Source organism: Prunus persica, chromosome G8 (assembly GCF_000346465.2).
Source record: "Prunus persica cultivar Lovell chromosome G8, Prunus_persica_NCBIv2, whole genome shotgun sequence".
NCBI lineage: Eukaryota > Viridiplantae > Streptophyta > Magnoliopsida > Rosales > Rosaceae > Prunus > Prunus persica.
Window position 1 is genome coordinate 14,283,243 of NC_034016.1, and position 12,124 is coordinate 14,295,366.

General features: G+C 39.2%; 1 protein-coding gene across 1 annotated transcript; it reads left to right on the top strand.

Annotated features, from left to right (window-relative positions):
- LOC18767288 (probable N-acetyl-gamma-glutamyl-phosphate reductase, chloroplastic) lies at positions 367-11,766 on the top strand. The gene is made up of 14 exons (XM_020553878.1): positions 367-591; positions 757-897; positions 1,070-1,177; positions 1,431-1,517; positions 1,615-1,665; positions 1,772-1,843; positions 2,096-2,215; positions 8,620-8,680; positions 8,785-8,865; positions 9,660-9,739; positions 9,830-9,919; positions 10,649-10,777; positions 10,885-11,022; positions 11,494-11,766. Exons 1-13 carry the CDS (start codon positions 538-540, stop codon positions 10,990-10,992), a joined length of 1,182 nt encoding a protein of 393 aa, XP_020409467.1. The 5' UTR covers positions 367-537; the 3' UTR covers positions 10,993-11,022; positions 11,494-11,766.

Genomic DNA, 12,124 nt, shown 5'->3' on the forward strand with positions numbered 1-12,124 from the left:
TCACTCACCGTTGGATGTAAATTCAACGGTTCACTCAATCTTGAAGTCCTTTTAAGAAACTTTTTTGAACCATTAGATTAATATCCAACGGTGAGTGACACAATCTCTTGAACTCCTGTGGTCCAAGAGATCAGGACTGTAATAGTGAATCTCTCTTTTATTTTCAAGCTATCATTTCACACCTCACCCTTACTAAGTCCACTTAAATCCAGACTTTACTGGCAAACAAAAATATATATATATATATATATATCCTAACCCTAATGTTTTGTCCTTTTCCATTGAGTTACTGTTTACTACTTTTTCACCCACGCTTGTGTCTTTTTTACCGTGTAATATATTCTATGTTTCGTCATGGATGCTCTGTCAGTTTCTGCAGCGGGGAAACTCCGTTTTCTTACTGAAAAAAAGAAACCTTTTTGTCTGCCAAAAAAGAAGAAGCTATATACATGCTGTATTGTAGGTTAGGCTTGTGAGAGCTGGTATTCAATTTGAAGTTTCTAGGTGTTGTTGCTCTGTGCAAGTTTCTGATAGAAGATGAGCTCTGCAACTTTCAGCTCCAATTTTCTTCGAACTGGGTGCCTCAGGAAGGTATGTACTCATTAAGATTTCTGTTTGTTTTCTCAGAAAATGAGGGAAGAAGAAACCCAGTTAAAGCCTGCATTGTAAATTATCAGTCAATTAGATACTTTGATTTGTTGTGTTAGTGTTTTCATCATAAAAGTTGAACTTATTATTGAGGTTTGGTAAATGCAGGACGGGTTTAACAATCCAAAGGATAAGAAGCGAAATGTAGGGAAGGTGTTTGTTAAATGTTCCGTGAATACAAAAACCCAGAAGGCAGAAAAGGAAGTTCGACTTGGTGTTCTTGGAGCCAGTGGTTACACTGGTTCTGAGGTAGTGGCTCACTGACAAACCCTTTTGTTTACCATTTCTTATTTTAACTCAGAGCAGTAATGTTAAGTATAGATGATAATTGAATTGGGTTAGATAATTATGTACTCAATATTTAAGTAGTTCCATGGTTTTATGGCTTACAATGAGCTGAGATGATCCTTCTTTCTGGAAGATTGTTCGGCTGCTGGCAAACCATCCTCACTTTGGCATTACCTTGATGACTGCTGATAGAAAAGCCGGACAGTCGATTGGATCGGTGTTTCCTCATCTGGTTTCCCAAGTAAGAATTTCTATGATTTATGTGTTTCCTCTAAGGGCCAAAGACTTGAATTTAAATATGATATGATATCTTTCTTTTTCTCTCTCTTTATATAAGCTTAAATATTGGTGCATTCCTATGGTATGGTTGTGCTCTGTTAGTTGCTGTCATGGTCAATTTGATGATGGGGTTTCAATCATTTAATGGTGGTGTTTGATCATGGCATAATTTTCAATACTTTGGAATTACATTGCTTGGCTTTCTGTGTTTGCAGAATCTGCCAAAAATGGTTGCTGTCAAGGATGCTGATTTTTCTGATGTTGATGCTGTATTTTGTTGTTTACCACACGGAACCACACAGGTTATTTTTTCTTTCCTTTGTATCAGTCAATCCTTTCTGATTTACTGAATCTCGTCCTGAATTTCTAACATGTATATGTTTGTTATTTCAATTACAGGAAATTATCAAAGGCCTTCCCAAGAGTTTAAAGATTGTTGATCTGTCTGCTGTATGCTTTGAATAGCACTACCATGCAATGCTTTTGGGATTTTTTTATTGGCACTCATCAACTATAAATTTTTCTCATTTTTAATTTTATGTGATGGTTTTTTCAGGACTTCCGTCTACGAGATATCTCTGAGTATGAAGAATGGTACGGTCACGCACATAGAGCACCAGAATTGCAGGTAAGGTAATTTCTTCTGATGCGTCTAGGCTTCTATGGAATAATAAAGTCCACCAAGCATTACTGTAGGGATAGATTGAATGTTAACTTCAACTTTCAACAAAAACTCTGGCCTGTTTAATTTGTTGTCATAAAGTTCACCTTTGTTTTGCAGCAAGTGTATATGACAAATAAAACTGAGGCACCATCTTGCTCTTATTTCTTTAAATTATTGCTCTGTTATTTTAACAAGCATTTATCTTCCTGGATCCAGAAAGAAGCTGTATATGGTTTGACGGAGATTTCAAGGGAGGAGGTAAAAAGTGCACGCCTAGTTGCTAACCCTGGTTGCTATCCAACTTCTGTTCAAATTCCCCTTGTTCCACTGATTAAGGTTTGTGCCTTGTATATGAGTTCTCTGCAAATTGCATGCTTTTATGAAATATGGGCTTGAGATCAATTCACTCACTGTTTGAGATGTAATAATGTAGCTGAGATACAAACCCATATACATACAGGAGGTTGTCACTCCTGGATACTGTTTAGAGAGCAACAAAAGTGGAAAAATGAAATACCATGTCTTAAAACTCCTGCACACTTATTATGCATACTGAACCACCATGCACTAGGAGGGAAACCAAGACATTAAAATTCCTTGGAATGTTACAGAAAACAATCTTAAAGTGATAAACTTGTTGATGTAGCACAGCCCTGGGTGTGTTAGTTTTAACACTCAGAGCAATAGGACAGAAAAGAATAAGAGAAGCTGAAGGAAAGAAAGATAGAAGGCACGCAGAAATCAGAGAGTTAAGAGAAGGTTTAATCAATATTCAAATCTAAATTTTAAAGAACTACATAGGGGTATTTATAGCAAACTAAAACCTAGAGACAATAGGATTAAAATCCCCAGCTAAAACAGAAATCCTATTCCTAATAAAATAGGAAACTAGAACCTAGAGACAATAGGATTAAAGTCCCCAGCTAAAACAGAAATCCTATTCCTAATAAAATAGGAAACTTAGAAATCCTACTAGGATTTGGAAAACTAAAGAATATAGGAAACTAACAAATAAATTAGGAAACTAAACAATTTAGGTCCTATGCATCCTGCATCATTCTCCTCCGATTGAAAGAACTTGACTCCGGCGAGTTTAACGACGATGGCGCCGACTGTAGGTATGAATAATAGGAGGACGAGCATCAGTAACTTCATGCTGATGAAACTCATCTTCAGTAATCCAAGTAGCATCTGTATCCGGACGTCCCACCCAACGAACCAAAAAACGAGAAAACCCCCCAAGGGCTGAAGCCACCACTTCATGATCTAAGACTTGTGAGCTTTGATCCGTAGGAGCAGCATGGGAAGCAGGCACGCGAGGAGCAGCAGGAGGAACAATAGCATGGGTTATTTCAGTCGCAACAGGAGGAGTAAAAGTACCCCGGTATGGAAACAAATCAGATACGTTAAAAATGAGACTGATATGAACATCAGAAGGAAGTTCAACCAAGTAAGCATTGGCACCCAACTTGCGAAGGATACGATAAGGACCCATTGATCGAGCATGAAGTTTCTTAAAAGAATGTTTGGGAAATCGCTCAGGGCAAACACGAACCATAACATAATCACTTTCTTGGAAGTCTTGAGTGCGACGATGAGTATTGGCAGCAAGTTGGTATGTGTCCGTACTTAGAGAAATTTTCTGACGAACCTCCTCATGTAGGCGACGAATGTGCTCAGCAAAGGTAGTTGCAGATTCCGAGGGACGGGCATCAGTAGGAAGGGGAGCAAGATCAATGGGTGGACGTGGCATCACATCGTAAACAATTTTGAAAGGACTTTTACCTGTAGTTCGGTTGGCAGAATTATTATAAGCAAATTCTGCTACTGGAAGAATGAGGTCCCAATTACCCTGCTTATCACCGACTAAACATCGTAATAAATCTCCAAGACTACGATTAACCACTTCTGTTTGACCATCTGTTTGAGGATGAAATGCCGACGAAAACTTTAAAGAAGTACCAAAGAGCTTCCACAAGGTCTTCCAAAAATAACTAACAAACTTGACATCACGGTCTGAAACAATAGAAACAGGAAGCCCATGCAGACGAATGACCTCTTTAAAAAATAACTTGGCCACATAAGAAGCATCAGCAGCTTTAGAGCAAGGCAAAAAGTGAGCCATTTTAGAGAATCTGTCAACGACAACCAAGATAGAATCATGGCCGCGTGCCGTTTTAGGAAGGCCAAGAACAAAGTCCATGCTTAAATCTTTCCACGGGGTATGCGGAATTGGCAAAGGAGTGTGTAATCCAGTATTTTGCTTTCTAGCCTTGGCAAGCTGACAGGTGCGACATTGGGCTAGGATGTGAGCAACATCTCGCTTCAATGAAGGCCAATAAAATCGATCGGCAACTAGAGTAATGGTCTTATCTTTACCAAAATGTCCAGCCAGACCTCCAGCATGTAATTCCCACACAAGGAAATCACGTAAAGAGGTACGGGGAATGCATAACTGCGTTACACGAAAGAGATAACCATCCCGCAGCAGAAAATCAACATGATCACGACGATTTTCAGCCGTAACTTCCTGAAAAATGAGACCAAAATCTGGACAAGAAGAATACTCAGTTTTGATTTTATCAAAACCCACAACTTGTGCAGTCAATGATTGAAGGATAACGCCTACTCGGCTGAGTGCATCAGCAACCTTATTATCAACTCCTGGGCGATGTCGAATCACAAAGGTGAAAATTTGAAGATACTCAGTCCACTTAATATGGCGGCTACTGACGTTACGTTGAGAATGGAGATACCTTAACGCTTGATGATTAGAATATAAGACAAACTCATTTGGTAACAGATAATATTGCCAATAACGTAGCGCACGGACTATGGCATAGAATTCCTTGTCGTAAGTCGAATACTTTTGCTTTGCCTCATTAAGCTTCTCACTAAAATAAGCAACAGGATGTCCTTCCTAACTTAAGACGCCCCCAATGCCAACACTAGATGCGTCACATGCTACTTCAAAAACCTTAGTCAACTCTGGATGGCGTAGGACAGGTGCTTCTGTCATTTTCTGTTTTAATGCCTCAAACGCTCGAGTGGCCGCATGAGTCCATCGAAACTCGCCTTGCTTCATACAGTCTGTGATAGGAGCCATTATAGTACTGAAACTAGGAATAAAATGTCGGTAAAAAGATGCTAACCCATGAAAGCTTCGAGTCTCGGTTAAAGTTGAAGGAAGCGGCCAATTTACAATGGCGTGAACTTTGTCAGGATCAGCACTTATGCCAGCTGCGGAAACAATGAATCCCAAAAATAAAATTTGTTCTTGAAGGAAAGAACACTTCTTCAAATTAACAAACAACTTTTGCTGGCGTAACATATGAAAAATTGTCCGGAGGTGTTGCAGATGGTCCTCTTTTGAATGGCTGTAGATAAGGATATCATCAAAGTACACAACCAAAAACTTTCCGATATAAGGACGCAAAACATGGGTCATCACGCGCATAAATGTGCTAGGCGCGTTAGACATTCCAAATGGCATAACAAGCCACTCATACAATCCATCAGGAGTTTTGAATGTGGTTTTCCATTCATCACCTTCCCTAATACGAATCTGATGGTAACCGCTACGAAGGTCAATCTTGGAAAACCATTTGGAACCTGCCAACTCCTCCAACATATCCTCAAGTCGTGGAATAGGGAATCGATATTTAACTGTGATCTTATTAATAACTCTACTGTCAACACACATTTGCCAAGAGCCATCTTTTTGGGAGTAAGAAGCACCGGTACAGCACATGGGCTCAGACTATGGCGAATAAATCCTTTATCCAACAGACCTTGAATTTGCGTGTTTAGTTCGGCACGTTCAGACGAGTTCATGCGGTAATGAGGAAGATTCGGAAGTTGTGATCCAGGGACAAGGTCGATGGCATGTTGAATGTCTCTCATGGGTGGTAGCTCGTTTGGGAGGTCATCTGGCATGACATCGGAGAATTCATTGAGGAGTTGATGTAGAGGTTCAGGTTGTTGATAGGAAGGGGCCGCAGATATCTCTTTAATCACGAGAGCAAATACAACTTCTGTCTCCAAACTTTCTTTCTCAAATTCGCCATAAGATAATAGAGCCAACTGATGACCTGACACATTGCCTGTCTGCGATGGAGAGGAGGTGGTAATATTAGTCTTGGTAGGTTTGATCGCAGGATTGACTGGGCGTAACGTAATACTTTTGCCTTCATGTTGAAAAGTGTATGTGTTTTCACGACCACAATTCTGCACGCGATGGTCATAGAGCCAAGGTCTGCCAAGTAATACATGTGCAACATTCATAGGCAGTAGGTCCAAATAAATGTCTTCATCGCAGGTCCCGAGCTTAAGGGAAACAAGACACCGCTCAGTGACTGGGAGTTTAGTTTTATCAACCCAAGCTACGTGAAAAGGGTGGGGATGTGGTTCGGGCTTAAGATTAAGACGAGTAACGGCAGACTTGGAGATGACGTTCATGGTACTACCACTATCAATAACCAGTTTACATGTTTGGTTATTGCATGAAACGTAGGTATGGAAAATACTAGTGCGTTTCCAGGAATCAAGCAATGCGGGTGCAGAATAGATACAACGCATAACAGAAACCTGATGGAGTATGTCATCATCAAAACAATCGTCAATTTCTGGGTCATACACACCCTCAAGAGGATCCACAATCTCTACATCACAATGGTCGTCTGTGCTAGCGCTGATAGTTAATGTGCGTTGTGGACAACGAGAGGCAATATGTCCTTTAGCATGGCAATGGAAACATTCAATGTGGGAATTATTAGAGACAATCGGCCCTTTGGTAGGTGGCGCAGTAGGATTAGATGGTCCAGAAAATTCAGTCTTCAGACCCGGAGTGGTAGTGCGGGCTTGGTTGGTGGTCGTAGGCTGACCAGGATATCCTGGGTAACGACATTGTGGTCGTAGATAGGTCTCAGCTTCCAAGGCTTGGCAATAGGCATCTTCTAATACATCCGGACGTGACCTACTCACCTCACGTTTGATATCAATCCGAAGGCCATGAATAAAACGAGAAACTGTGACTGCCAACTCTTCTTGTACGGCAGAACGCAATTTGTGCTCCACAAAGCGAGAATAATAGTCTTGGACTGTTGAAGTACCCTGGGAAAGAGTCCATAATTGATCTAACAATTGGTGACGATAAAAAGATGGAAGGTATTGTTCCCGAAGTTTCAATTTCATCTCATCCCATAAAATCACAGGGGTTTGTCCCAGTCGTTGGAGATGATGCTCAGTAGCCTTCCAGTACTGTTTTGCGGCTCCTACGAGTTTGAGTTTGGCGAACTGGATCCGTTGTGCATCGGACATGTCGTACCATTCAAAATAATCTTCCATAGCCGAGATCCAATCAACAAAGAGAGTAGGATCCCCGCGACCATCGAAGTCAGGGGCAGTAGGCTTGGCATGACGGGCGATCTCAAAATCCAAGTTTCGGTGGACGACGTGATGTTCGTGGGGTCGGGTTGGGATAGTGGCATCCACGAGAGGAGAAACTATCGTATGTTGGGTATAATGGGGTTTAGGTGCAAATCCTGCAGAAAAATTTGGTTCAGAGTGAACCAGAGATGTCCCCGCCGAAGATGATGGAAGGCCCAGGTGGCCTTGAAACTTGGAATCCTTAGAAGGATTGGGAAGGAGACCAGCCTGGAGAGAAGGTGTGCACGAACTAGAGAGAACAGCAGATGTGGATGAGGGTTCAAGAGTCACGGTTGAGAGGTGGTTGACGAGCAGCGTCACGGAAGCTTGTAATTTGGCAATATCTGTGGACATGGACGAAAATTCAGTCTTTTGAGCAGCCATCAATTTGATGAACTGAGTTTCCAAAGTGGTGACATCTGTAGAAATTTTCGCCTTGAATTCCTGAAATTGGTCCGCCAAATTGGCAACGGTGATGTTGGGAGCCATGACGACGAGTAGAGGCAACGAAGCAGAGTAACAGCGGCGGAGCAAGAGGCTCTGAATACCAATTGATGTAGCACAGCCCTGGGTGTGTTAGTTTTAACACTCAGAGCAATAGGACAGAAAAGAATAAGAGAAGCTGAAGGAAAGAAAGATAGAAGGCAGGCAGAAATCAGAGAGTTAAGAGAAGGTTTAATCAATATTCAAATCTAAATTTTAAAGAACTACATAGGGGTATTTATAGCAAACTAAAACCTAGAGACAATAGGATTAAAATCCCCAGCTAAAACAGAAATCCTATTCCTAATAAAATAGGAAACTAGAACCTAGAGACAATAGGATTAAAATCCCCAGCTAAAACAGAAATCCTATTCCTAATAAAATAGGAAACTTAGAAATCCTACTAGGATTTGGAAAACTAAAGAATATAGGAAACTAACAAATAAATTAGGAAACTAAACAATTTAGGTCCTATGCATCCTGCATCACTTGTAGGGTTTAGGCGATGCTTCAAAACTTAGTTTTATCTATGATTCTATTGGAAGTACATACGATATCACAAGTTAAAGATTTCTTCAGAGCAGAAAAAAGAATTAAAAATATTTTATCCTTGAAAATATGAAATTAAAGGTATGCAGGTGGTGTGAATTACGAACTATTTTAAAGTTTGGATATAAGCATCGCTTTCTCATGAATTATGTTTTAGGTAGCCATTATAATCGTATAAATGGCAGTTGTCTAGTCACTAGTCTCATGCCAGTTATGCTGTTCTTTAATCCCAATGGTCCTGGCACATGCCTTATGGTTCTCTTATTGCATTTTCCTTGCAGGCTAATCTTGTTCAACCTAAAAATATTATTATTGACTCAAAGTCTGGTGTTAGCGGAGCAGGTTAGGGCTTGATTGTAGTTTCTAACATTTCCTTGCGAAACTTTACCATATATGTGCTCCTTGTGCTCCCATCAATTATGCCTGCGGCCTGGTTACTTTTGCAGGACGTGGTGCCAAGGAGGCAAATTTGTACACTGAAATAGCTGAAGGCATATATTCTTATGGCGTTACCCGTCATCGCCATGGTAAGATTTTGGATTTGTTGAAATTTAAATTTTACACTATATGACATGTTCAATCTTATTTCCTCACTTGAGCAAAATACACAGAATGGGTGATTAAGCTAAATACACAGAATGGGCAATTAAGCTAAATACACAGAATGGGCTATTGAGCTAAACACAAATAATGGGAAATAACTTTAAAAAGTGTGTATTTACTTCTTTACTGAGAACATATGCCTGAAAAGATGCTTAAAGAATTCTGGTTAAGTGGAGAGAAACAACAGGTAAACAGCGTCTTTGCTACACCTCTCAAACTCAAATGCTTGTGAATTGTTTACACCATTGAACAAACGTGCAGTTTGGGAACTGCAGTCTTACATAATAGATGTAGAACTTCGAAACTCAGATGTTTGTAGTAAGAATCTGGTTTAAATAAAGAGAAACAAGGGGTGAAGGGCTTCTTTGCTACACCTTTGAAATTCAGATGCTTGTAAGTTTTATACTGTTGAGGAACATGAAGGTTAGGAACTATAGTATTGCCTTTTTACTGGCGTCTTCTGAATGGAATAGATAAGTGGTGGTTGACTGTGTTCCTTCATTGACTGGATTGAGTGGTCTCTCTTAGATGACATAATTCTGGAATTTACTCATTGATCTAGTTGATGTTCATATTGAAGGTCTAGGCTTCAGAAAATGGTGTATCTGCATATTCTGGATACTTGTACGAAGTTACATAAACAGTAGACAGCATGTGTGTTTTTTTATTTGATTTTATTACCTAAGGCAGTGACCTGGATTTTATCTTTGAAATTCAGTTCCGGAAATTGAGCAGGGACTATCTGATGCTGCAAATTCAAAAGTAACTGTTAGTTTTACTCCACATCTAATGCCAATGGTAACTATTACTCTCATATGCTAGAGATTCCGTATTTTACAATTGACTTTTTGCTAATAGACTAAGCATTATTTCACTTTTGTCTTTTAGAGCCGTGGTATGCAATCAACTATCTATGTGGAACTGGCTCCGGGGGTAGAAGTCAAGGACTTACGCCAACAGTTGAAGTTATCCTTTGAGGTATGTACTGGTTATATTTTTGTTGTGCTGGTTGTGTACTTATCTGATGTGTCTACGACTGATGTAGGATATGAGTGAATTGAGTGTTTAGGTAATTTAGCAGAAGCGAAAACAATGGAAAACAGATGTCTGCATCAATGACCAAAAAAAATATGATGCAACTACAACCAAAAAAAAATTATGATGCATCTCTGATGCGCAGAGGGAATAAAAGCCAATACATTGAAGTTTAAATGCACACCCCACAGATACACTCATATAGTTAAAACTGTTTAGTAGTTTGGTTTAATAAATAAAAGTTATTTACATACCTGTCAAGCAAGAATTTTCTTGCATGGATTCCCATATCAGTGCACAATTATTTGCATTAGTGGAGCTAGACAATCATGGCTTAACAATCTGCCAGAATTATGTGTTACTTGGTTCATAGGATTCACAGTTCAACTAGTTTTTCTTTTGGCCGAAACAATGTGTAAACACCCAATGCTAAATGGCAAGATATTGAGTGCAGGACTCCTGCTTATGCTGCATTGATTAATAAAACATAAGTCAGTCAGATAAATTACCAGCGTCCCTTAATCTCCTTGGCAATGTGGCAGTTGCACTAGGAAGCACATATTTCGTGCAATCATATTGCTTGTATGTTTATATCATGTGTTTTTCTCTACTCTCTTGGGTGATGGGTGTAAGTATTGATTATTCTTTTCTATTTCCTTTTATCTTTTGCAGGATGAAGACTTTGTGGTTTTGTTGGATGAAGGAATTGTCCCTCGCACTCATAATACTCGAGGATCTAATTATTGTTTCATCAATGTCTTTCCTGATCGGATTCCCGGAAGAGCAATAATAATTTCTGTTGTATGTTCATGTTCCCCATCCTTGCATTTTGAAAAAAATTGTGCCTCTATGTAAGTGTGAGCTTATGTTATTATTGGCTGACAGCTAAACTTTCAATGTTGGTGCAGATTGATAATCTTGTCAAGGGAGCTTCAGGTCAAGCCTTACAGAATCTTAATGTGATGATGGGGTTCCCAGAAAGCACAGGGCTTCTTTATCAGCCCTTATTTCCTTGACATGTTAATTAATCACACATGAGTAAGCAGGCAAGTCTAGACTAAAACTTTCGTTTTGGCTATGCAAACCCCATTTTCTCATCTAGGAATTTTTCGATCCCCACCATTTTGGTGTTCTATTGTCCTAGTGGCTCTCTTTTTCATAAATGGCACCAACTTTATAATATTTGATATCGGGAGATAGGAAAGCCAAATTGTTGCTACCCAAAATGCATATCATGCCATGTTTCTAATAGCATCCAAGGTGTAAGACCACTATAAATGACTACCTTGTATGACATCTGTATTCTATAATACCATCACAGGTTCAGCTGGGGTTGTCTTGTCCCAAAGTTATAATTTTGGCCTTGATTTTCATCTTCCGATCTCCTGCTTCTCATGCAAATTAAGCCAAGATTAAATATTTTTTCCTTTTTTATTTATTATTATTTATAATTAAGTAGTTTTAAAAACCTTCTGTTATCTGGGTTGATAACTTACATTCCGCTGATTGTGTTGCAGGTAATTAAGGAGTAGAAAAGCCGTTTGCAGGAGCTGCGTGACTATATCTGGGAGTTTACTTTGGTTATACAAGTTTAGAAATATGTTTTACCTGTTGTATTTAGAGATTTTGTATCCTCTTAAATGCTAGCCTGTTTGATTTGATGGCACTTAATTATGAAATAATTTTACACCTATGTCTCGGTCTTACTGTTATGCCACAGATAGTCCAATAAAATTTACCATGCAATTTATCGTGGTAAACTTAAAAATAAATGCATACTTTTATTAATTACTCAAAAATTTGTCGGATGCTTATGTTGAAATTACGAGGACCTACAAGAGGTTTGTAGCTCAAGTAGTTGATAGCATTTACCTTTGCATCTGAGGTCAGTTCCTCCTTTCCTGTATCAATTGTGTCAAAAAAAAAATTTACAAGGACTTAAAAATCGAACTTTATGCTCAAACAGCCTTGATTTGTTTTAAAGGCTATTCGAACGGTTGTGATTTTTGTTTTTCAATTATACTTTTTGTTGTTTTTTAGTGTTTTTTAGCGATTGATGTTAGGGCCTATATGCTATATGAGTGTGTTAAAGTACTTTGTAGCATGATTTGAGAGACTTATTGGTTTAGGATATAGGGTTTTTATTAG

Excerpts from the sequence above, each read along its gene's own strand:
- LOC18767288 (XM_020553878.1), top strand. The coding sequence starts at position 538 with ATGAGCTCTGCAACTTTCAGCTCCAATTTTCTTCGAACTGGGTGCCTC. Across the intron at positions 898-1,069 it reads GTGGTTACACTGGTTCTGAG|ATTGTTCGGCTGCTGGCAAA; the intron begins GTAGTGGCTCAC and ends TCTTTCTGGAAG. Across the intron at positions 1,844-2,095 it reads ATAGAGCACCAGAATTGCAG|AAAGAAGCTGTATATGGTTT; the intron begins GTAAGGTAATTT and ends TCCTGGATCCAG.